The sequence below is a fragment of the Pisolithus orientalis genome (genome assembly GCF_024613125.1).
Source record: "Pisolithus orientalis strain OTSU chromosome Unknown F5J12scaffold_1, whole genome shotgun sequence".
NCBI lineage: Eukaryota > Fungi > Basidiomycota > Agaricomycetes > Boletales > Pisolithaceae > Pisolithus > Pisolithus orientalis.
Window position 1 is genome coordinate 1,087,039 of NW_026260782.1, and position 24,259 is coordinate 1,111,297.

The window sequence follows — 24,259 nt, forward strand, 5'->3', positions numbered from 1 at the left end:
CTCCAATGCACAGGCAAGGCACAAAAAGGCAAGGCGCGCTGGACACGCCGCCAACACAGAACTGCCCCTTCGTTCTCTCATCCACCAAATTCCAAGCCTCAGCTTTCGTCCCACCCGCAATGCCTGCGGTAGTAGCTGCATTCAAGAGTGCGTGATCTTTGTACAGTCCTCGCTAATACCACTCATCTTGACGCAGATCTTATCCGCAAGCACCATCACCCCCAACAACGTCACCCCAGCCCCGACGAACAACAGGACGCTATTCAGACAGCAACCTCAGCAGTCGCACTGTAACCAGCAACCCTGTCCAGACTCGCCAAAGCAAGCAGATCACCCCGCACCGTCCCCGACACCCGCCCCCGAGATAGCCCAGGCTCATGATATGACAGCTTCGGAAGATCACAAGCCGAAGGTCAAGATGCCCACCTACAAGGGTCTTGAAAATTTCAAACTGTTGGAAAAGATGGGGGAGTCAGTACATCTTACTATCCGATGATTGCATCCCTTACCACCCAATTCGGCAGTGGCGCATTTTCCAACGTGTACAAGGCGATCGATCCTCACAACGAACGAGAAAGTTGCAGGTGAGTTTCATTTCCTGCCTGTTACTTGTACTTCCAATTACTGATCCGAACATCTAGTCAAGGTCGTTCGCAAGTTGGAGTTGAATGCCTCTCAGGTCAGTAGGACCGATATACACGTCGTCCCTCCAGTAGTTCATATTACCCCCACGTCCCCCCTTGTTTCTCGATATTTACTCTGTCTGCGCCACTGTTGCGACATGTAGGCTGGGGAGAAACACCTTAGTCCCCACTTTAAGAAACAGCCACGCGCGACAGAGGTGACCCATCCCCTTTCGTCCTCTTGCTTGGCTAGCCTTGGGACTTATTATCTTTATTTAAATCTTTAGCGCGCAAACATTCTTAAAGGTATATCCCGATCACGGCTATATATCAGCCCATCAGAGCTGATACATTTGTAGAGGTGCAGATTATGCGGGGCATTAACCATCCATCGATTGTTAAGCTACTGTCGTTTTCGGAATCACCGGAACACTATTTTCTCGTCCTAGAATGTATGTTGTCAGTTCTACGCTATTGTCATTGGCAATTAAGCACTGATCTAGTGATGGACGGTGGAGAGTTGTTCCACCAAATCGTCAAACTCACGTATTTCAGCGAAAATCTCTCAAGACACGTCATTCTTCAGGTCGCTCAGGCCATTCGGTACCTTCACGAAGAGCGTGGTGTTGTCCATCGGTACGTTCAGCTGTAGTGAGCCGCTAAATCTATCGACAAAGTCCACCAGTGATATCAAGCCGGAGAACTTACTTTTTGAACGAATACCCATTATTCCCTCCAAGAATCCTGTACACAGGCCATATGACGAGGAGAAGGAGGACGAAGGCGAATACGTCCCTGGTGTCGGTGGTGGCGGAATTGGACGAATCAAGATCGCCGATTTCGGACTATCAAAAGTAGTTTGGAACGAAGAGACAATGACACCGTGTGGGACCGTAGGTTACACCGCCCCCGAGATCGTAAAGGACGAACGGTATTCGAAAAGTGTCGACATGTGGGCACTAGGTTGTGTGCTCTACACACTTCTTTGTGGTTTTCCTCCTTTCTACGATGAAAGTATCAACGTCCTTACAGAGAAAGTTGCAAGAGGATACTACACCTTTTTGAGCCCATGGTGGGATGATATCAGCTATTCTGGTATACTCCAACCATCACACGTCATTTACAACAGTCCTGATCCTGCCATTGTAGCGAAGGACCTTATCCAACACTTGTTATGTGTCGATCCTGCCCAGCGATATACCATAGACGAATTCCTTGCTCATCCCTGGTGCACCGCTGCATCATCGCCACCCCCACCGCCAACACCCGCTGCATATCCTCGGGAACCTCTTGATTCGCCGCTGCTGGCAGCCGCACGGGGCCTTGTCGATGCACGCTCTCCTGGCCTGGCGTCATTGAAAGAAGCGTTTGACGTTACGTATGCAGTTCACAGAATGGAAGAAGGAAGGTGCTCGACGGCGTGCGTATAATGGGCGTGGTGGCGCAGGCACTCGAGGCTTCCTTCAGGGATTAAATGAAGAGGATGAAGTGTTTGATGCAAATGATGAGAATGTCATCAACGAGGCTCGGCAAAACGTGGGGAAGAATTAGACGGCAGTACAACTGCAGGTGCGAAAGTCGTTGCGGCACCCAGGACGACTCGTGGTTCCGTGAATCCCGACGGGAACATGGGAGTTGGTAGAGCCCGTCAAAGAGATCGAGGACCCCATGGGGGCAGAAAAGGAATTCGAATTAGACATAGACAACGCCACTCTTCTTGGTCGTCGCCACAAGAAAAACGCTGGCGTCGCGGTGAGCACGACAAATTTCAGTCCATTAGCTCAGTCGGCGATCTCGATCAACCCTCTCCCTCCGGGTAGTCCAATGCGCGTAGGTCTGATGGTGCATACGCCATTATCATGAATATTCTTCCTGGTCGTACAGGCGAGCCGGACGAGCAGGCCCTCGCCCGGCCTTCGCGATCTCTTCCACGCATACCACATACTTCCACGTCTTATCCCCTTACCCGCGGACCGTCCAGGTCTTCATGCCATGCTTCGTCAAGGGGATTTAAACACGCGACATACACACGTTTCGGCGCTACGTATCTAATCGAACTGTAATGTGGTGGACGGTTATGACCATTGGACTTGTTGATAACCTCAGCATATTGCATTCCACTGATTTTCTTTTGTACTAGCATTACAATCATGTACTGAAATGGCGTATTCCTGTATAACTTCGATCTGCGAACAGGAAGACTGCACGCATCATCTACAGTCATCAAAGAAGGCTTGTGAACTATCGGCTAAGTCTTACTTATCACTCGACTACCAGAATAGATGATCCACCGTCGCGTGTAATCCTGCGCCGGGTTTTCATCAAAATATACCGCCTACCAAATTGATTGAGTTTTGGGACCGTTAGGCTTGCCTTTGAGGCTCCCACATGTGCGTCTGGGAAGACTCCGAACCCAGACGGAGCAAGGACGATCGCCTCGCCGGTCTGTCGTCTAGTGTTAGTAGATAGTGGGAAATTACCACCAAACGATATCCAAACCTCAAGTTTGACAACGCGATCGAACGCATCGTCAGCCGAGATGTCAGCCGAAACGTGTTTCGACAAGTGTTCCCACCACGACGGGGATGAAAATCTATGCAATATCGAGATCGTGCACAGATCTAGCAGCACTGGCGGGATCACCGTTGGTTCTGTCAAGAACAGAAGTCTTCATTTGTGATGACACAAGAGTGAACAGCTGACCTTGAGTACTAATGATCACTCGCATTGCCAAATGACGTTGTTCTCGGGTCAATGTTAGAAGAGACTTGGTAAGCCCCGACGCCGTCTTGTTCGGGGACAGGTACTATTGAAGTTGTGAGGGTGTTGAGAGGTAGATAGAGTATTGCGCTCTACCTTGTGAGCCTCATCAACGAGAAGGACTTTTCCCGTGCCGACTTCAGCACGGACAAAGATGCGTGTAATGATCTCGAATAGTCCACAAGCAGATGCAGGGTCGATAAACGGATCTGAGAGATCAACAATGGTCAGCTGACCAGCCGCAAAACGACTGGTGGGCTTGGAGTATTTGTCGTTGCTGAGGAGCGATGTCAAGAGTAGCATGCGTTGTTCCAATCCAGAAATCTGAAGTGAATTAAAGGCCTCCTTGCGTTCGTCAAGACGCCTCATGAACTTGTCATATGTGAAATTTTCGCCCAACTCGCGTAAAATAGACTGTCGATTGATCAACAAGAATTGGCTTCTGATGGTACAGCTGTCACCTACCAGCACCCCTTGCATATAAAGCGGTGCGCTTTCCGAGGAGCCGACTGCCATCATGGATAAAAATGCCTGCGCGTCTAGCTCATTCTTGTCAAACAGCAGTGGCTCTACAGCAACCTGGTCGCCCAAAGGTGCATAAACCGCTCTCATAGTGTTGATTGATGACTTGGATACATATACCTTGACCCTGGGGGTCTTTATGGCGGGATTCTCGGAGGTGGCAACCCACGCAGCCTCACACGGTCGTGCACTAGGGCCCCCTTCGCCAAAATGAAGGACCAGACCTGACAAAGGCTTCTTCAATGTCCCGATTGGTGGCAGGTTTGGAATAAACATGCTCTCCAGCAGAACAGACACTGTGTGAGATTTTCCAGAACCCTGGACCCCACAAATGACTGCAGAAAATGGAGCGTTCTACAAGTGCTTTAGCAGTAGGGGGGGGCCGAAGAACAGAACGTCTTACTGTGTTCACATAAAGACGAGGGTCTACAGGGGCATACGACATCGAGCCATTGCTGTGGGAAGGTTCATTCAGCAGACACGTGGCAGGTGCAAAAGAAATCTCATACAAGATGGACATGGTGCGTCCCAAAACGCCGTACTGTGATGTTTCTTCACGGTAGCCCGCGGCCACGTAGGCATCACGCGTAATAACCGGAGCTGTACGAATTTCATGCTCTTTGCTTCGCGCCTTCAAATTGGATAGGTTATCATGCAGTAACTGGAGCTCGTCCTGACGAATCCTCAATACTACAGGAAGATTGGCAAGCAGGCACAAGACCCACATATGCAGAGTCTGGTGTGGCGTGACCTGCAGCGGACTGTGGAACCTAAATTACGAGCATTCAGAAACGCAGTGAGAACCCCCTTCATTAGAGGAAGTAACACACCCTAGCGCCATTTTGGGCGGTCATATCAAACTTGCCGGAAGTATTGGGGGGAGTTGACGGCTTGTGGGAGTTGGCGGGTGAGATGGAGGAAAATGAAGGGAGCCACTGACCGACGAATATGGGTTCAGCGCAGGTTGATTTAAACTGCTCGTGGAGGCAGAAGGTTGACGGCCGCTCGTCGAAATGGAAGGCGACACACCCCCTGCCTAAACGATAGGATGGCGATCGTTCGGACACGTGAGTCAGAGAAAGGATCCGAACTACGCACGTCGGTGTTTCGTCCGCTCGCGGCTGGCGAAACCTGGGACAAAGAAGGTGCAACGGTGGAAGACAAACCGGATCTGCGGATCCGCCACGTTGACCCGTTGCTAGTCGGGGCATCGAAGGATCCGTTTGCGGCGTTGATCGGGGGTCTGTACATGGGATAGTCAAGTCAGTAGTTTGACGACAGAACTTGCAGGCGATGTTGCAGTCAAAAGCGCCTCTTATAAACGTAGGATGGCTTTGCACCGCGTGTGCTTCTCGCGGAAACTTCCTTGTAGCAGGTTTTCATGGGGCGTGCAGTGTGGAAGCCTCATTTTCGATAGAATTGACCGTTGAAACGGCATCATCAGTACTGCGGTGCTAGTGGCCCCGGCCTTGTTCTGTGTGATGACCGGAGATTATCGATTATCTTCCATTACCTACCCAATAATATTGTAAGTACATGTTATTACCTCGCACGCCGCGGTTCGTCGCGGAGTCTAAACAGCCCAAGAAAACTTCACCTCCGAAGCGGCCTCTCGCCACGGAATGGCACTCTTTGATATCCCCGGGTGGACTGTTCCCACTAATCCAACGCCTGCTCAGGGGGGCCCGAGAAAACGCAAGCGCAACCAACACAGCCCCGATGATCTCCAGTCTGCCCGGGTAAACTTGGACAAGCTTGTCAGGATGCTAGGTGACGGTCCCCCTGACATTGATTCCCGTCCATCGAAGAAGAACAAGTCTCGTGCGAAAGTGAATGTGCAAGGGGTAGCCAGTAGCCAAGGGTCCCCCGAGTCCCGAAAAGTAGAGGTCCCAACTCCGAAGGCGTCCATCCCCAAGGACGTTGCGGTTGGTTCGAAGACGAAGACAAACAAAAGGCACAGAGGATCGAAGAATTCAAAATCCACTTCTGCGGAGAAATCTGGCCCGTCTGATTCACCCTCGAAGCATCCGCTCCCCGTTCAAGAGAAGTCAGGACTCACGCCGCTGCAGAAACACATGAAACAAAACTTGGGGGGCGCACGTTTCAGGTGAGACTTCCGTGCTCATCAACAATGTCCCCATTTATATTTCACGAAAGGCTCATAAACGAGAGGCTGTATAAATCTGACAGCGCGGAAGCTGTCGAGATGATGAAAAAAGATCCTAAAGTCTTTCAGGAGGTTGGTGACATTCCCGTCAATGTCCATCGGACGTCACGTTTAATTTGTCCTAGTATCATGATGGGTTCAGACATCAGGTGCAGTCGTGGCCCTCCAACCCAGTTTCACACTACATCGACGAACTTTCCAAGTACCCTCCGAAGACGGTAATCGTTGACTTAGGTTGTGGTGAAGCAGCACTAGCACAGGCTCTGCACCCAAAGAACTTCAATGTCTTGTCGTTTGATTTGTTATCTGATGAGACCTTTGTCGTTGAAGCGGATATCTGCTCGCGACTTCCGCTCCCCGGTTCCGAGCCATCATCTGTTGAGCGGACCGAAGGAGAGGGACAGATCGTCGATATCGTCGTTTGTGCATTGAGTCTCATGAGTACGAACTGGCTGGGATGCATACGAGAGGCATGGAGGATACTCCGCCCAGGGTGCGCCATGTGAACATCTAACATCTCCCTCCACTTACCCTTCATAGCGGTGAACTAAAAATCGCCGAAGTTGCCAGTCGTTTCACAGCAGTTGAGGATTTTGCAGCTCTGGTACGTGATGTCGGCTTCAAACTCAAGAAAAAGGTATGTTTGTTTCGACGAGTGAGTTGGTTGCCCATCGATGTGAACTGCCGTAGGACGATCGCAATACACATTTCACTTTGTTCCAGTTCAAGAAGGTAGCGAGAGCCACCATACCGGAGCAGGAGTGGTCTGGTCTTCTGTCGCGAGGTGGTGTCTTGAAGCCATGCGAATACAAGAGACGCTGAGCAAGGTATGTGAGATAGGGGATCTAGTGGACACTCGTAGTCTAGAACCAGAGTCCCCGGTATACTCGAAACTGCTTAGACATGAATCGACAGACTCCTTGTGTGTCCTTTTATATGACACTGCTGGGCAGCGGTATACGATAGAGATAACTCGGTTGTGACCGTTGTGGCCTGTCGCAGAGGTAGGGTGTGTTTTTGGGTGACGGCGCCAAGTTTGGAAGGGCGCATACAACACGTGAGGCCATACTTGCTGGAATCTGTACACCTTGCTTTCATGCCACGCCACGTCCTCTCGCACCCTCTAGTCAACGCTCGCCTTTCGAACCTTCGCCTGGCGACGACCAGCGCCAAGGATTTCCGCGAAGTTAGTATTATGCTTGCCTAGAAGCTCTACTAGCTGATAAGTAGGATCACACCACAGGGAATCCATGACATCAGCTTCATTTTAGGCGTCGAGGCATCTCGAGATCTCGAGGAACAAACTTTCGACGGCGTGAGTATACTTAGCGAATCGGACCTAAACATCCTTGTTTCCAGAGGCGTTAATACTAACGGACAAGATGCCATATTAGCAAACGCCAATCGGTCCCTTCACGGGCTCCATCATCAAGCCACGCATCGGCTTAACCCCGATTCTGCGGGCGGGCTTGGGCATGACGGATGCGCTCCTTACCTTGTTCCCGTAAGTAAAACCACCGCTCGGTCGCCTTTGACCTCGTGACACCGTCGTCTTCGGTTAGGGCTGCGCCCGTGTATCACCTAGGACTATTCCGAGAAAAAGTGAGCTTACAGCCTGTGGAATGTACGTGATTGAACTAGTAAGATCCCTCTTGTCGCTTATTACAGTAAGGCCACCCGTAGATTATTCGAAGCTCCCGTCCGTTCCAAATGTGGACATTTGCTTCCTCCTAGATCCACTGGTCGCTACTGGAGGCACAGCATACGCTGCTCTGACAATGCTGCTCGATTGGGGGATCCCTTGTAAGTATCATTGGACGTTGGTTTCGAGGACTGCTCTGGATAACCTTTCCAGTGAATAGAATCAAGCTGCTGGTCGTGCTCGGATCTGAATCGGGCCTAAGATATATAGAAAGCAGTTATCCGGGCTTGGAGGTATTGATTGTCTTACTCTAAGAGTGCGTAAAGCTGACGTGCTGGTCTTCGCAGATTTGGGTTGCTGCTGTTGACCCGAGCATTACCCATGATGGGCTGATTTCTCCAGGTTTGGGAGACACGGTGAGTGACATCCTCTGTTGTGTCGTCGGCCGAATACCAAACTATCTGCAGGGGGACCGCCTGTTCCATACCACGCGTGAATGATTCGAGGCATGGATCGCTAGCACAGTAGCACTCATATGTAAACCCATGGATTAGCCATAGTTGTGAACTGTACATTAGTGAGGTGGCACGTGACGCGCGATGAGCTAGTACTCGCATCATCGCACACCACGGACATAATCGGGCGTGGTCGTCGAGAAAATATGCAGCGTCGTTCTCTGTTCTGGTCTCTCAATCATGGCAGTAGAAAACATACCCCGTCAGCCAGCTGCGTCCCCTCCAAAGGGCATGGACGTTTCACAGATGTCTGCGTCTGAACTTACAGAGTGGATCACATCCCGCTTCTCTGTCAGCTCTGCTGTGTACGTCTATGACGTCGCCGAACAGGCGGGGTTCGGAGTGCTCGCAAAGACATGGGCATCATCCGTGGAGAATTCCGCCCCAGTAATCTCCCTCCAGACGAGAGCAGGTGCGGGTCTTTCTCTCGTCGGGAGGTTGTCGGAAGGTACTAGTCAGGACGCGGTCGACGGATCAGTCTTGACTGCGTATACTTCCCCCCGGGGTCTAGCTATAATGGCACCGTCCCTTTCCTTTTTACCCCCGGCTTCTCCTGGTAGCAAACTAGTCATCCAGGTCCCTGCGGTCACACCAGTGGGCGAGACATTTACTTTTTCGTCCACCCTCGCGAGTCTTGCCACGACACTGAGTCTCCTTCCGGAGAACGTTACTGTTTTGCTCTCTGCCACACCCCAGGAATCAGTTGACTTCGCAGCCCTCTCGTACGAGCTTGATACCCACGCCATTCACATCTTCGATCACTACAGCTCAGCCAGGGAGATCGGGCATGAATTGGTGGTCCGTTCCACCGCCGAAAAACCGATGCTTTCCCTGTCGGACGCCCTACGTCACGCCGGTTATACACCCTTCGAATTCGCTGGCGACAGGCACGCCCGCATAGCGCTCATCTTTCCTAATGGACCGTTAGCCCTCTACGCGAGGCACATCGTCAACCGTACAGAAGGGCTGGCTGTGGTGATCGTCAAGGTGCTACGCCCTTGGAACGACAACACTCTCCGCGAAATTATCCCCTCCACCGTAGAAGAAATCGTTGTTTTCGATGACGTACCAAATGATACCACACAGGGCCCCCTTTTTGTAGATGTTTTTGCATCCGTCTATGATCCGCTTCGCTCGGAACGTGTAATCCGCTCTCAGCGTATTACCCCAGACAAGACCCAGCTATTCATTGTCCACCCCTCCGACTTCGCCAGCCACATTTTGACATCGGTCAAAAGCTCCTCCACTGATCTTCACATAGAATCTCCTTCCTCGTCTACGAAACTTCTCTTTTTCAGTACTCCCACTGTTAATCTCTCGTCTTTCTACCAACTTGTACGGAACACTTTTTCCGGGGCAGCCTCGGTGCGCCACATCGCTGGCAGTGACGTCTTCAGTAATTCAGAGGGATTGGCTGTAGACCGAGTACTCTTTACCCCCAAAGGAGATGATCAAGACTTTATCCCTCTCGATGTCGTCTTTCCTCTCGATGGCAGCGGAAAGGCAGACTTTACGTGTGTGTTGGAACCTACCTTGCTCAAATCTCACTCTGTTCTGGATGACGCCAATCCTGGATCCGCCATTCTCATTATCACTTCATGGTCCCCTGGCGAGCTCCTGGCGAATCTGCCGCCCGGTGCTGTGACTCTTGCCCTCCAACGTAAACTGCGTTTCCACACAATAGATCCCAATCTGGTTCTCTCACAGGTTCCCGATACTGCTACTCGAGATTTCGCGCGAAACTTGATGGTGTATCTTGTTTTCTTGAGGTTATACCTTGGCGGGACATCTAGTGAAGGTCTTGTGCGGAAAATAGCCCAAGGCGTGACACCCCTTACCTTCGGTTCCGAGACCTTCGCCAAGCTCAGCGCTCGCACCTGGCTAGAGCTTATTCAAGTTCAATTGCCAACTAACCTGCCGGTCGTGGAGGGTAAAGCGAACAGCCCTCCTCCATTGAAACGATTCGAGTTCAACGCCATCGCAGTCGATACAGGCGAAGGTGAGGCAACTTCCGGTGGATCGAAGGTCTCCTCTTGGCATGAAGCTGCCAAGCACCTTTTGTTCCCATCTGCTTTCGCGCCGGTACTCCCAGCGCTCGCCGGGCTCAAAGAAGGTTTTCCTCCAAACCCATCACTCAGGCCAGACCTTCCTGAGCGCACTTACCTCGTCACTTGTGCTGTCAATCGCCGTTTGACACCTCTCGAGTACGACAGGAACGTGTTCCACCTCGAATTCAACACCGAGGGAACGGGATTAAAATACGCCATCGGAGAAGCCCTTGGTGTGCACGGATGGAATGATGAACGAGAAGTGCTGGAATTTTGCGCTTGGTACGGCGTGAATCCTGATCGCCTGATTACTATCGCAGTACCGGGAGGTGAAGGCAGAGTGTACACTCGTACCATATTCCAGGCTTTGCAACAACAGATTGACTTGTTTGGCAAGCCTCCAAAGTCATTCTACGCTGACCTCGCGCCATACGCCACGAACCGGGCGGATAGGCTCACTCTACAGTTCATCGGGTCAACAGAGGGTTCTTCAACACTCAAGATGCTCAGCGAGAAGGATACAGTGACGTTCGTTGATGTTCTTCAACGATACCCCAGTGCTAGACCAAGCATCGAGGCGTTATGCGAGTTAATCGGCGATATCAAGCCTAGACACTACAGTATAGCCAGCTCGCAGAGTGTGGTGGGTGACCGTGTTGATCTGTTGGTTGTAACGGTCGAGTGGACATCTTCAAATGGCAAGTATATCTTCTCTGCAAGTGATGAGACGGGTTACTGAATCTGACCAGGCAAGCGACGGTATGGTCAGTGTACGAGGTACCTTGCTGGGCTGAAAGTGGGACAGAAGGTCATCGTGTCTATAAAGCCGAGCGTCATGAAGGTATGTAGACAAATGCTGCGTGGGCTTCCAGCCCTCTAAATCATCCGCCAGCTACCTCCCGATGACATGCAACCTATCATCATGGCGGGTCTTGGGACTGGTGCTGCACCGTTTCGTGCATTCCTCCAGCACCGCGCGTGGCTCTCCCATCAAGGAATACCTGTTGGTCCGACGTACTATTATTTTGGTTCCCGCCACCAATCACAGGAATATCTCTACGGAGAAGAAGTTGAGGCTTACATTCAAGATGGAACGATAACTAAGGCGGGCCTTGCCTTCTCTCGAGATGGCCCGAGGAAAGTCTACATCCAACACAAGATGTTAGAAGACGCGGAAACCCTTGCAGACATGCTGAAGAACCAACATGGCGTGTTTTACCTGTGTGGTCCAACATGGCCAGTCCCTGACGTATACGAAGCACTGGTTGGCGCTCTGGTGAAGAATCAAGGCCACACACGAGAATCCGCAGATGAATTTCTCGAACAGCTCAAGGAGGAAGAGAGATACGTACTTGAGGTAAGGTCCAGGAGCTGTTTCGCGAATGTAACTAACCAGGATGGCCAGGTTTACTGAAAAATGGCAGGTCGTCGTAAGCACTGTTCCTTATACCGACAGTAGAGGAATCGTGTCCATATGTTCCGTACCCGGTATTGTTTAGATCAAGCTATGTATATGAGTGGGACGAAATAAGATAGTTATTAGTAACATGGATCGTAATCACCTCTCCAGCTCAACCAACCCCACCATCCGACCAGCGAGAAGATTACAACGCCTGCAAAACCGATAACAACTCCCATCGCGATTTGGCCACCTTTACTTAGTTGTGGCCCCCCACAGCCATCTGTGTAGGCAGCGTCACACGGCATGCCCGCGGGCTTCTGGTATGCTCTGGCTTGCAGAGAAGTGTAGAACGGATCCGAAGTATCGTTGAGGACGTGCATGGCAGCCAAAGTCAGCATAGGAGCGTTGTAATCCATGGCAGGCTACGAGAGAGTAAGGTTAACGATTCCAAACAGCGATGCGCTACCGAACCTCAGTCTCAGGCCAATCTGCACGGATGTCGAAAAAGCGGTCGTATTTGTCCGGACCTCCGACAACTGCACCATACAGCACGTAAGCCTCTTGAGGGGGTGAGTTATTGATATCACTGATGTTATTGCCACCACTGGCCATGGCAGAATGGGGGTTCTGCGGAGAATTAGGGTTGGCACCCACAACGTACGGCACTAGGTGACCTGGGTAAATGAGTACGCGGAAAGTCGACACCGTACTCACTGGACATGGGATTTTTTCCAAGTGCATAATCAACTTGACCCTTAGCATAATTCTGCAGCATGTGAGGGAGGAAGGAGTCGTGCCATCAAAATCTCACTGACGTAGTAATCTTGCTTCCGCTTCTCTGTAGAGGCTAATGGAAGATATCTGTTCAGCAGCATGGCTGCATTCAGAGCAGGGTTTAAACTTGCATCCTCTGAGTCACTTGGGTAGTAAAGAAGGCCTCCTGTAATACGCCATCGATACTCTGTTCGGGATTATCAGAGTTTGCTTACCGCGAGTAGAATAACCCTCTCCACCGCCATATACTATACCATCCAAGTACGACTCTGCCTCGGTTCGCCAATTCGTGATATTGCCAAAACTGGGGTTTGCCTGAGCAATTTGAGCAAACAAGATCGGTAACCCAGGAGTTTTTGAGTCCCAATTGAAGACGCCTAGGTAATCGCTGAGGTTGTATTGCGAATAATACGTCTGCGCCTGCTGATACAAAGAAGTAGAATTCTGCGCCCAGGAGAGGAAAAGTGCGGCAATGGCGAGCTCATCTCCATAACCGGATGAGGGATAGGCTACGCCAGCCTCGGGCACAGATTGCTGGTATACGACTTTCCGTGCACTCGTTGCAAAATTGTACAATTGTTGAGCATGTTCAAGCAAAGTAGCCGCGTAGGTTGAGTTCTGTAGCGTGGCAGGTCCGGAATACGAGCTTGAAAAAACTCGGTTGGCATATAGATTTGAACATGCTGCAAATGCCGCTGCTGCACCGGCCGCTGCGTCAGTTCCAGGGCTGCACGAAAACCTCAGGAAATTAATATATCGCTCAAAAATTATGCATCAGTACCTGGTATTATTTATCTGATAGGATGTACGCGGTTCCGGTATATTCTGGTCGCCACCCCAGTAAGCGTTGGTGAGATTAGCTGAAAGGGTCGAGCTTGGTGACACGGAGAAGAGAGGATAATGAGAATAACGCACTGTCTGCTATTTGGACGAAGAGGGTGTCATTAGACGGATGGGCCTAGATTCAGATCGTCATGGATTCTGAAACAAGTAACAAGGAATGGGCTCTGACTTTCACGAGCCAATCTAAACTCCATCGCAACATGTCATCAAGATAAGGTGTTTGGTTTGCTAGATCATATCCTGAAATTAATGCAGTAAGGTCGTTTACATTTCAAGTGCGATCAACTCTTACCCTTTCCGAAATCCGTTGCACCCCAGCATATGGACATAACCGCTGCTGACTATTGCAGAGTAAACGCAGCGTAACAAGAACAGAGCGATTGCGAACCAGTGGAAATGTACACTTAATATAATCTTTGGAAGAGGTAAGATACGTAAGTTTCGAACTACAAATGGGTGATCCTACCTCCTGCATCATAGTACCCTCCTGCAAGGTCAAGCTTGACATCTTGGCCATCACTCAACGCACTGCTGTTCCTCCATTTCACACGGTTCGTGCTAGGCAATTTTCCGCTGCGCTGGGCCTCGTAGAAAAATAGCAAATTACCCAACAAGGACGACCACTGTGGGTTTGGCGCGCCGCCAGTCGATGGAATTGCACCAAGTGACGCATTTTGAGGCATGAAAGGGGGTAGTGGAAGGGGGACTTGGGCAAGCGCATGCCCGCAGACAAGAAAGAGAAGGAAAAGATTGCGCATCGAGGACCACAGTGAGTGGGGGTCAGTTATCGTACCTACCGTATCGACAGCAACGGTGTTGAGATTCAGAAATTGGATCGCGGTCCGTCCTGACCTAGGGCACGTGACAGTCGCGCGTCGGTCACATGACGTCACAGGCTGCCATTGTCAAATGGACCCTATATGTATAACGATAAGCTTCACACATCACAAGGTGCTCTCGCAGGCGGTCATGTAAAAGCTGGTGACCGACTTCCAGTGGCTCGAACTCCAGTCTCATAGCTGTAAAGCCTATGGAGATTCGTGTGCATGGTGCTGGCCTGGACCGGACTAGTAACTTTCTGGATTCCGCTCATTCTTGAATTATTTACCCTTCATGCCGTATTGGAACGAAACCCACAACCACAGAGGGGAACGTCTTTCATACACTCTGGGTAAAGACTGATATTTACCGTACAATCGACGAAGTTGCTGTCGCGCACAAGAAGATTAGACTGGTCATTGTGGCGACTCCGAACGACACCATTATCTGCTGCCCATGAACCAGGCAAGCACGGTACGTGCAAACACTATCTCGCTGAAATCTGTTTCGCAATTTGTTGCGCATTTTCTGCAGTCCCTGTGGTAAAACCTGTCACGAAGACGACAGAACAAGTCAAGTCCCTGGAGAATGTTGCAGCGGAAAAAGGACTCGTCCTCTGTGGTTTTCAGAATAGTCACAGCGTTGGGATTCGGATCATCTAACACTCGAACCCCCCCCTCCATGCCCCCTCTGACTTCCCCTCGATGTATCGGAGATCTGAGCGAATATGAGTTACAGTGTGTTGACTCCCGCCGTATACTTAATACCAATGATGTAACTAAAATTCGTGTTTTAGTTATGACCAGTTCAGGCCAGGCACTGGGCTCTCATGGAAAAACAGCGCCAGGGCAATGTATGACCTTGGCTGGCATCTTTCAGATGAAGTACCTGTTTGGTCTTTCAGCAAAGGTCTCAGCCTTTCTTTATAATATACGCAGCTATACCAAGCCAGAAATTGATGACTCGGTGAACCCTGCCCTTTGTCACTTTGTCCGCGCCTTTATCTCAGAATACCATACAGTTCGCTATATATCTACAGTGCCACCTGCTCTTCTGCGAAGTCACTTCAACTATGTTATGGGGTCAGGACTTTTACTAAATATGGCCTTGATACGCAAGGGCCTTCGCCACAGGGAATCTTTGAGCATGGTCAAGAATCCAAGGGAACATACGGTAATGTTGAAATGTTGAAACCTGGCGTGAATTTCAGTCAACCTACATAAGCCCTTGAGGTATAATTTATCGTTGACGTCGATTCATTCTGAGGACATCTAGCCAGCATGTCGGACTTCTTCAAAATCTCGGGGGCGCCATCTGAAAGCACGATGGGCCCCGAGTGGGATGGTTCGAAGGTACTCAAGTAATCGAGATACCGAACTAGCTTATGAAAGCGCAACACAACGTTGCACATATCCTTAGGAGTCCGTACGGTATGTTCGTGTAGTCTCGCTGCACTCTTTGACAATTCTACAAAGATATATTAGGTGATTAGTAAGAATGGTCGGAAATTGAAAGTTGACTGCCAGCTGCAATGCTCATATTATGCTCATATTGCTGATCAATGCTCAGCACTCAGCCATGGATGATGAAGAAGCACATCGATTGTGAGAGCTCATATGAGAGAAGGTCCTTGTTGTTGTCCAGATTCTTACCAAGCTAATGGTTGATCTCCTCTCTGGAGAGATCCCTAAGAATATATGGCCATACCACACATCTGTGCTTTCTGGAGAGGCTTGGTTGGTTGAGCTGATCCTTGGTCACCCAGACTGTATACATTACGAGTTAGGTATGAGCATATACACATTTAAAGAAGTTACTCTTGAACTCTGCAACCATGGCTACCAAGCCTTGAAACACACCTCTCTTGAAGAACAGCTCACAATTTTTTTGTATATGTGTGTCACTGGCCTACCAATCAGACATGTTGGAGAGCATTTTCAGAGATCCAATGATACAATCTTGAGGTATGCTTTGATTCTTTTTCCACACCCATTTCTAACAATGTCCATACTTAGATACTTCTGCAAAATGGTTACAATCTTTGCCTCTGAGCATCAGTAAATCACTTTTGCTGGCCAGAGTGGTCCAGAGCTGTCTGGCACTGGACAGATTCCCTAGGACTACCAGCTCACAAAGTGGTCTACTGATGAACCCTTCTATTCAAGGCACATATCACTCCCATTCACTTCTTCAACTACCACCATCCACCCCAAAATCATGTGGAGTCATAGGTTCTGGCCATACCTCATGGATGCGATCAGTGCCATCAATGGCAGTCATATTCCTGCTTCCCCACCACTCCATGACCATGCCACATACTGCAACCAAAAGGGCACCATGTCCCAGAATTGCATGTTTGCCTGTGACTTTGGCATGAATTTCACTTATGTATTGACTGGCTGGGAGGGTTCAGCTACAGATGTACAAATTTTCCAGGAAGCATGCACATCAAGCCTTGATATTCCCCAAGGAAAGTATTTCCTTGGCAATGCTGGTTTCCCATTGTCAGAAGGAGTCCTTGTACCTTACTGCTGCACATGCTATCACTTGGCAGAGTGGTGCCAAGTGTCATTAAGGTACACATTTACTGCATGATTGATATCCATATACTTCCTGTTTTACAGGCCTGCAAACAAAGAAGAGCTTTTCAATTTGCATCACTCATCTGCATGGAATGTTGTCAAACAAATCTTTGGTGTCATCAAACATCATTTCTGAATTCTTCTTCTCCCTCCAGAATATCCTATCAAGATCCAGGCACTCATTCCCATCACCCTATGTGTTATCCACAATTTAATTATGTCACATGAATGGGATCCAGATGCTGATGGAGAAACACAGGAGGGGATAGTGGAGGTGATGGGGATACTGAGGAAGTTGGTGACATTGAGCAAGAAGAAAGTGCACTATTAGGGGATGACAAGGGAGATGACAGCTCTCAAGAATTATCAGCCAGGGCCTCATGCAATTCTATGGCTGAGGCAATGTGGCACAACTACCAGGATTATCTGCAGAAGTGAGGGCAAACCTGACTTTGATTGTTCTACATACACATATCTCACTACATGAATGAATATATTGCAATCATTCTTTCATAACAAAGCACCAGGTCAGATATATTGTGAGCAGGGATACAAACATGATGGAGGTACTACAATGCAAGGTCATCTGGGATGAGTTTCTGGTTACAAAGACAAGTTTGAATCCAGTTTCTACAAAGGGTCTTGTCATCCAACATGAGGTATAAATTGATTGCCCCCCCATCCATATGGAATGCTTCCATCAGGGCTGTCTTAGCTAACAGGGGAAGGTCATCATCTCACCATGTGAGCATCTCCATGGCAGTGTGCATATGGTCAGTATGCCTTTGCTGCACAGCAACTGCAGATGATGAACTGATAACAGACCTGAGGTATGTAAGAGAACCCTGTACACCAATGAGTAAAGCAGGCATGGACATTTCTTTACTCTTCTTCAACTTCTTTGAAGAGCATTCTACATCATCCTTGATAGAGAGCAACTGGAGTGCAGCTTGCACTGATGGAATTTCAGCAGAGGGTGAAGCAGGGTTGGTGTCTGCATGTGTATGCTTCCTACTTGATGGCATAGAGCTGGTAGTTGAGGGGGGATATGAACTAAGTAACATCATAGGGGAAGTGAGAGTCAGCATGGGTGGATTAAATTGCAATGAAAATAACTGGGACTGCATGTTCATTCTGTTAGGAGGAGCTACCTTGTTGACAGACATTTGATTGATTGCATCATCTGCAATGATGCTGGCAGAGCTTCCAACCTGAGAAGTTACAAACTGTAAAGTGGCAGAGGATGTAGATAGGGTCATCACTGGATCACTGGAGGTATGGCTAGATGGGTTTATGGAGAGGTCAGGACCACTGGCACTGGATATGAATGCTGCAGAAGTCGTAGGATGGTAGGTATGCATACCATGGGCTTGGTCATTTGGAAACAATGATTCCATCACTGTGAGCAGGGACCATCTGACATTTTTAAACTGGTGCATAGCATTCCTGGGTTGGCCCTGTCAATGGATGTTATTGATGTCAAGCTATGGACCCAAGATGATGGACACATACTGCTAACCACTCCTTGAAGTTGCTTTCCTCACCCTCAGAGATGATATTCACCCCATTTTCATTATCCCAATGCTTTCCAGAATGAAGTCACCATAAGTTGATATCCCTCAGCACAGATTTGAGCTGGACTGATAATAATTGATTAAACTACACAGGCACTGGGGAGGGAACAGGATACTCACATTACTGAGCTTCCCTCTGCACATATCAGAGGTCTTCATCACTCCTTTTTGTTTCAGGAATTTCTTATTTATGTGGGTAGTGGCTGCACTCCAAGTGGCAGACTTGAATGACCCATCACCCATCTTACCAGCAATTTTCTTGTCAACAAGCATCATTAAATCACTTTTGCTGGCCAGAGCTGTCCAGAGCTGTCCAGCACTGAACAGATTCCCTAGGACTACCAGCTCACAAAGTGGTCTACTGATGAGGAAAGCAACAAGGGCCTCTTTCTCTTCTTCTGTCCAGTTGGCTTGATCCTTATCAGAAGGCATATCTTCAGTCACTAGCTTGAGGCAAGACTCACTGATGAGAGTCACTAGTGCTGCAATAATCAGTAGGAGGGGTTCCAGGGGTTTACTATCCATCATTGTCAGAGCAGTTCAAAATACAAACTCTGCAGCATGGCAGAGCAGTGGCTTGCCAGGAGCACAAACAAAGTAAAATACCAAGGCCGGCAAGCAACCGTGTAGCGAGACTACACGAATATACTGTATGGATTCTAGATTTTCTATGTAAGAGCAGGGACAGCTGGATTAATGGGTGTGTTGTGGGTGTCACGTGATCGCCACGTTGACTCAAACGGAACACTTTGGTAATCGGGCCTCGACGGTCACCACCATGTCCCTCGTCGCTGTTCGCATCGAGCTTCCTGCCCACTCCCAGTCTTTTGTCGTCGAAATCCCAGCCGGGTCAACTATTCTTGATGTCAAGCAAGCAATATTCGCTCGCTGTGCGGGACACCCTCGACCAGAAGGGCAGCGTATTATCTGGAGGGGACGATACCTGAGCGACGCAGAAAGAATCGATGAACTGTGGCCCGTAAGCAAGCACTTACTATCACTTCCGCTTTCCTCACCTAACGGCCCATGAATTTTCAGTCATCAGATGAACAGCGTATCGTCCACTTGTCTGTGCAACCGTCGGCGTGGACTACTGCTCCACTTGCAACCTCCTCATCTTCTTGGCCTTCTCCCAGTATACCCAGCCTCAATCCGCATGTTGCTTCTCCCAACCGCAATGAAACACCCTCTCCCCTGCTTGCGAATGTCGAAGATCTTGCGTTTGTCCATTACAAGCACTGGCAAGCGCTCTATGTCCTGTCGGATTGTAGGCTGGCCCCACCAGTGGCAATATCTGATATTTCTGCAAGACGGAACACGGCAAAATCAGCACTGGAAAGGAGGGGGTGGACATGGCCAATTATTCTTGACAGTGATTTCCCATACGATGTTGCCACCAATCAAGATCGCGCCGCCTATGAAGTCGCTATTGTCCGGTAGGTTTCGTTGAGTCGCCTCCAGAGCGTGTCCCCTCACCTACTTTATGCGTAGTGGAAAACCCTACTTATGTTTACGAGAACCAAGAGGAACGCCCAACAATTCACAACTGCACGCACTCAAAGTGTTGACATATACCTTCTCTATATTGTCACTCCCAGCTGCGGCACTACCTCTTCCCACTCCTACTATTTCAAACACGCAGTCCCTTCCTCCAGAAATCAATGAGCTACTTCAGCATTTGAGACTCCCAACGTTGAGGACGGTACCAAACGTAAATGTTGATGTCACCGCTCAAACTGGCCCTGTACCCACGGGTCCGGCGGTTGCAGCACGCGCAGAAGCAAACCTGATGAGAGAAGTTCCACTGCGAGCGCTGCTTGCGCCATTGCTGATGGTGGTGCTTCGAACCGTACTCCTGCTATATTTCTTTTCCCCTACTCGCAAGCCTTTACTTGGACTGTGTATCATTGCGTGGATCATCTATGAGATGTGGACCCACATCCGGATTGTCATTTTGCAACCGTTGAATCGGGGTGATGGTAACGCCGCGCCTGTGGACCAAGCGAGGCCTGCACCTGCACCACCGCCTCCTCCAGCATTAAATGGCCAAGACAATGGACATGTCCCACCAGGCTCAAGAGCGCCTGAGGCAAGTCATGCTCAGCCGGATGGCGAGCGATCCGCTCAAGGACCACCTGTTCTGAGTCAGCCCAATGGTCTACTCGGCAGCTTGGCCCTCATGGACATCCATAACGAAAATAAATTACTGTGGCCTACTCAACCTGCAAGAGTCGCTGACCCGCCCACCCTCACTCAGAAAGCTATCATGTTCTTGTCTCTCGGGGTTGCCACCTTACATCCGGAGGTGTATAATCGGAGAAGGGTTGCCCTCCGCCAACGTGAAGGGCGGTTACGGACAGAGATGAACGCAATGGAACGTCCGTCAGTGTCTACCGGAACCATGGAATCAAGTGAGGATGGGTTGAGGAGACAGCAGTATTGCGAACAGCTTCAGACTCAACATTCTCGGCGCCCATCGTGGGTCAAGGACTACGTAATCCGTGTCAGGGCAGGTGATTGGTTAGACGAGTAGAGTAGGTTGCATATTTTCAATAAACACATCCGCTTTCCATGGACCCGATTTTGACATTAGTGACAAGTAATCCCCGAATCCCTGCGATGAAGTCTGCGGAAATCACGCAGTTGTGGTCTACTCACTCTCATCGTCCTCATCTTCATCGTCATCGAATTCCTCTGCTTCGTCGTCGATAAATCCATTTAAAACTGGGGCGCTGCTTCCGGAATCGGAGTCCTCTCCACCCTCTGAATATTCCCCGTCTTCTTCCCCGTCTTCTTCCTCGCCGCCCAATTCGATGTCCTCTATACTTCCCTCCTCGCCATCACTCTCTACTAGTGGTTCTGCAACCATCTCCTCCGCATCTACATCTTCGTTTTCGCTGTCGCCCTCAACGTAACGGGTGGGCTGGCGCTCACTATCCGGACGAGAGTTGCCATCTTTCTTCAACTTCAAAGGAGCGGGTGCTGATGACGAACGCATTTCTATCTGAGAGAGTACCATGTCCAACTTGCCGTTCAACGACAACAAGCTGTTTTGTAAGGCGAGCCGTGATGTTAGCGTCGCGTGAAGACCTGCCAGCCTTGCCACTAGATCGGGCATCTGTGTAAATGAAAGCGTGACACCACGGCCAAAACGATCATAATCAGACGTACAGCTATAAGGTGACTGCTATGCACAGTAAGCGTTGTTTTGATCCACGTTATCAACACCATGGCCCTTTGAGAACTAGCTCCACCCCCACCTCCTTTCATATTTGCAGCCCTTGCACCTCTTGCTAATTTTTCCACGCACGTAAGAAGTAACGGTAGACATAATTGAGGTGGTAGTCGCCTGACCGTGTTGCGTATTAGGGACGTGTCTGAATGGTTTAGACAGGTTTCCAGCAAACGTGAATCGGATGAATGTAGTGCTTGTATGAGAGTCCGTGTTAACGAATGTGCAGGGACGATATCTGGCATGCTCTGTCTTTTTTGTTCTCTTGAAGAGACTTCTTCATCACTGTCTGTATTCCGGGTCTTGGCATTATCCCCTCCTATGGCTGTAAGTCTTTGCCCAAGGCTGAGTTCAGCTAGGTCAGCGTCAAGTGTGCCGTCTGCTTCCCGTGATGCGGGGACGTCGTCCATGACCTCATCCTGACCTAGCTCCACACCAGAGTGTATGGCAAGCGAAGACGACTCGGCATAGCGGGCATTTTTTGGCGCGGTCTGACATGTCAGGATCAAGGTATTGCAACGGATGGTGGAAAGCCTACCACGACTGTTTCATCGCTGTCTAAGAGTACTTCGTTGAGGTGCGTCGCTGTACTTTTCGTTTCGCTTTTACGCGACGAAGACTTGGTGCGCGGTTTTTTCGAACGAGGAGCAGAATCCATATGGTTTGCGCCAAAATACCGTGATATACAGCACTGGCTTGATTTAGCCAAGAGCTCGCAGTTATCCAAACGTCACTTACCTCTATGATATGTATATGGACAACCTGACAGGAGTTTTGCCGCGCCTTGGGCTGAGCAAAATTTGGCTGTAGCTAGTCACGTGCCGTGTGAGGTGGGCTCTGAGATCTGATCCAGTGACTCCGATTACAGTATGCTGGGCAAGTGGGGCTGCTGTTAGTGCCAGTGAGACGCCACCAGCCTGCCATACCAGCTCTTTGCGATATCCCAACGAAGGATTTAGAACCAAGTCAAGCCGTTCTTACACTTGCCATCTCTGACGAAGATGAACTACATCCAGGTAAGATGCCAACCCCCTCCGGCCAAAGTTTGTGACGACTAACAGTGCCGTGTAGCTGGAGAAATTGGGTACGGCTATCACGCCCCTCCAGTGAGTCAGTGATCTGACCTTACAGCAGGCGAGGGTACATACGCCACGGTCTATAAGGTTAGTGATACGCCCGCCACAACACTGTTCTCGATGCAGTTTTCGTAGGGTCGCTCCAGAACAACCAACGAGATCGTCGCGTTGAAGGAAATCCATCTTGATGCAGAAGAAGGAACACCATCTACTGCTATCCGGGAGATTTCGCTAATGAAGGAACTCAAGCATGTCAATATCGTACGGCTCCACGACGTTATACACACAGAAACTAAGCTCGTCCTTATTTTCGAATACTGCGACCAAGATCTGAAAAAGTACATGGATCAACATGGAGACAGGGGTGCACTCGATCCGGTTACTGTGCGAAGCTTTATGTACCAGCTTCTCAAGGGCACTTCTTTCTGTCACGAAAATCGTGTCCTTCACCGTGATCTCAAGCCCCAAAATCTTCTTATAAATCGAAAGGGCGAACTCAAACTCGGTGACTTTGGGCTGGCCCGAGCTTTTGGGGTTCCCGTCAACACGTTCTCTAATGAAGTGGGCTACTTTCAGCTTCCGTCTTGCGAAAAATCAACTCAATTACTCCTAGGTTGTCACCCTGTGGTACCGAGCTCCGGACGTGCTTCTTGGGTCTAGGACATACAGTACGTCGATCGACGTGTGGTCCTGCGGTTGTATATTCGCAGAAATGATATCCGGAGTACCTCTTTTCCGTGGTCGAGACAACCACGATCAGCTACTTCATATCATGCGCATAATCGGAACCCCAGATGACCATGCCTTCAGGAAGATGGTGGCGGATACGGCATGACTGTTTACCTCTCAAGGAAGGCGCACAACTGACTACTTGCACAGCCTGATATCACTTTCAAGCAGTTCCCAAAATATCCGAAGATACCCTTTCAACAAGTCCTTCCCAAGGCGTCAACTCAAGGTCCGTAAAGTGGTTGAGGAGCAAATGAACCGGCGACCTAACTATGCATAGCCATTAATCTACTCGAGCGTTTACTCCAATTTGATCCTGCCATGCGAATCAGCGCCACAGAGGCTTTGTCTCACCCGTACTTCACATCTGGCATGAGTCCCTCATATGGTCCATCTCCGGCACCGGGGTCAATGCCTCCCCCCCAATATAATTTCCCCCATCCACATAGCCACCATCAACAACAGTCGCAACCTCAGCAGGCCACGCAGCAACAGCAGCAGCAACAGCCTCAGCATATTACGACACAGTCAGCATATCCATCCCACCCCCCGCCTATGTATAGTCAACAAGACGCGGTGCGGATACAAGCCCAGGCGCAAGTCATGGCTCAGGCTCAAGCGCAAGCTGTACACGCCCATTCCCAGACCCATATCAATCAGGTGCCAGCCACCTATGGCGGGCCTGGTTATCCAGCGCAATACCAGCACTCGCGCTAACGGGGAGGTGTCGGATGCTCCTTTTCCCTTACATTTTGCTTTGCACTCGTTCAGTTCGTTGTCCTTATGTGCGGATCGTTGTATTGATATTCGGAAGAGTGGCGAGGTGTCGCCTTGCGCTTCCCAACATTTGAATCCAATGTGATTTGTAGAGGTTTCTCCTTTATTTAAGTAACGTGTACTTGTGAATGGCATGCTGGATTTCTGTGTAGTGTTTTGTAGCCATTGTGACTG

The 24,259-nt window shown here is 49.7% G+C and overlaps 10 protein-coding genes across 10 annotated transcripts; 7 read left to right on the forward strand and 3 right to left on the reverse strand.

The window, feature by feature from the left end:
* Positions 1 to 40: 40 nt before the first annotated feature.
* F5J12DRAFT_791967 (kinase-like domain-containing protein) lies at positions 41 to 2,457 on the forward strand (the record flags this gene model as incomplete). The annotated part of the gene is made up of 11 exons (XM_051743910.1): positions 41 to 147; positions 197 to 282; positions 323 to 475; positions 647 to 679; positions 788 to 841; positions 958 to 1,075; positions 1,127 to 1,259; positions 1,309 to 1,718; positions 1,773 to 2,043; positions 2,182 to 2,270; positions 2,302 to 2,457. Coding segments are annotated over exons 1-11 (1,531 nt in total), but the record flags the coding sequence as incomplete, so codon positions are not given.
* A 428-nt stretch (positions 2,458 to 2,885) lies between these two features.
* On the reverse strand, positions 2,886 to 4,632 carry F5J12DRAFT_711174 (uncharacterized protein; the record flags this gene model as incomplete). Its single annotated transcript, XM_051740689.1, has 6 exons — positions 2,886 to 3,274; positions 3,327 to 3,429; positions 3,480 to 3,797; positions 3,849 to 4,259; positions 4,309 to 4,360; positions 4,415 to 4,632. The coding sequence occupies 6 exons, from the start codon at positions 4,630 to 4,632 to the stop codon at positions 2,886 to 2,888; spliced, it is 1,491 nt and encodes a 496-aa protein (XP_051605687.1).
* An 809-nt stretch (positions 4,633 to 5,441) lies between these two features.
* On the forward strand, positions 5,442 to 7,028 carry F5J12DRAFT_791992 (methyltransferase-domain-containing protein). Its single transcript, XM_051743911.1, has 5 exons — positions 5,442 to 6,012; positions 6,063 to 6,144; positions 6,198 to 6,565; positions 6,613 to 6,709; positions 6,763 to 7,028. The coding sequence occupies exons 1-5, from the start codon at positions 5,528 to 5,530 to the stop codon at positions 6,892 to 6,894; spliced, it is 1,164 nt and encodes a 387-aa protein (XP_051605688.1). The 5' UTR covers positions 5,442 to 5,527; the 3' UTR covers positions 6,895 to 7,028.
* Positions 7,029 to 7,168: 140 nt separating this feature from the next.
* Positions 7,169 to 8,509, forward strand: F5J12DRAFT_933115 (uracil phosphoribosyltransferase-domain-containing protein; the record flags this gene model as incomplete). The annotated part of the gene is made up of 8 exons (XM_051749567.1): positions 7,169 to 7,258; positions 7,316 to 7,387; positions 7,467 to 7,576; positions 7,635 to 7,696; positions 7,756 to 7,875; positions 7,928 to 8,007; positions 8,062 to 8,130; positions 8,182 to 8,509. The coding sequence occupies 8 exons, from the start codon at positions 7,169 to 7,171 to the stop codon at positions 8,212 to 8,214; spliced, it is 636 nt and encodes a 211-aa protein (XP_051605689.1). The 3' UTR covers positions 8,215 to 8,509.
* On the forward strand, positions 8,461 to 11,691 carry F5J12DRAFT_711226 (assimilatory sulfite reductase; the record flags this gene model as incomplete). Its single annotated transcript, XM_051740691.1, has 3 exons — positions 8,461 to 10,996; positions 11,027 to 11,118; positions 11,170 to 11,691. 3 exons carry the CDS (start codon positions 8,461 to 8,463, stop codon positions 11,689 to 11,691), a joined length of 3,150 nt encoding a protein of 1,049 aa, XP_051605690.1.
* A 125-nt stretch (positions 11,692 to 11,816) lies between these two features.
* On the reverse strand, positions 11,817 to 14,054 carry F5J12DRAFT_710559 (glycoside hydrolase family 9 protein; the record flags this gene model as incomplete). Its single annotated transcript, XM_051740656.1, has 11 exons — positions 11,817 to 12,101; positions 12,151 to 12,344; positions 12,394 to 12,445; positions 12,495 to 12,619; positions 12,669 to 13,180; positions 13,235 to 13,313; positions 13,369 to 13,411; positions 13,466 to 13,536; positions 13,589 to 13,637; positions 13,685 to 13,710; positions 13,763 to 14,054. 11 exons carry the CDS (start codon positions 14,052 to 14,054, stop codon positions 11,817 to 11,819), a joined length of 1,728 nt encoding a protein of 575 aa, XP_051605691.1.
* Positions 14,055 to 14,238: 184 nt separating this feature from the next.
* Positions 14,239 to 15,197, forward strand: F5J12DRAFT_792014 (uncharacterized protein). Its single transcript, XM_051743912.1, has 2 exons — positions 14,239 to 14,852; positions 14,912 to 15,197. Exons 1-2 carry the CDS (start codon positions 14,704 to 14,706, stop codon positions 15,042 to 15,044), a joined length of 282 nt encoding a protein of 93 aa, XP_051605692.1. The 5' UTR covers positions 14,239 to 14,703; the 3' UTR covers positions 15,045 to 15,197.
* A 3,733-nt stretch (positions 15,198 to 18,930) lies between these two features.
* On the forward strand, positions 18,931 to 21,090 carry F5J12DRAFT_17739 (uncharacterized protein). Its single transcript, XM_051738242.1, has 3 exons — positions 18,931 to 19,250; positions 19,310 to 19,707; positions 19,763 to 21,090. Exons 1-3 carry the CDS (start codon positions 19,050 to 19,052, stop codon positions 20,802 to 20,804), a joined length of 1,641 nt encoding a protein of 546 aa, XP_051605693.1. The 5' UTR covers positions 18,931 to 19,049; the 3' UTR covers positions 20,805 to 21,090.
* Positions 20,821 to 22,519, reverse strand: F5J12DRAFT_17759 (uncharacterized protein). The gene is made up of 4 exons (XM_051738244.1): positions 22,242 to 22,519; positions 22,042 to 22,194; positions 21,443 to 21,994; positions 20,821 to 21,389 (listed from the first exon to the last, which is right to left on the reverse strand). The coding sequence occupies exons 2-4, from the start codon at positions 22,159 to 22,161 to the stop codon at positions 20,922 to 20,924; spliced, it is 1,140 nt and encodes a 379-aa protein (XP_051605694.1). The 5' UTR covers positions 22,162 to 22,194; positions 22,242 to 22,519; the 3' UTR covers positions 20,821 to 20,921.
* On the forward strand, positions 22,338 to 24,237 carry F5J12DRAFT_792025 (kinase-like domain-containing protein). The gene is made up of 7 exons (XM_051743913.1): positions 22,338 to 22,519; positions 22,575 to 22,587; positions 22,638 to 22,666; positions 22,715 to 23,140; positions 23,193 to 23,408; positions 23,459 to 23,537; positions 23,589 to 24,237. The coding sequence occupies exons 1-7, from the start codon at positions 22,505 to 22,507 to the stop codon at positions 24,023 to 24,025; spliced, it is 1,215 nt and encodes a 404-aa protein (XP_051605695.1). The 5' UTR covers positions 22,338 to 22,504; the 3' UTR covers positions 24,026 to 24,237.
* The last annotated feature ends 22 nt before the right edge of the window (positions 24,238 to 24,259 follow it).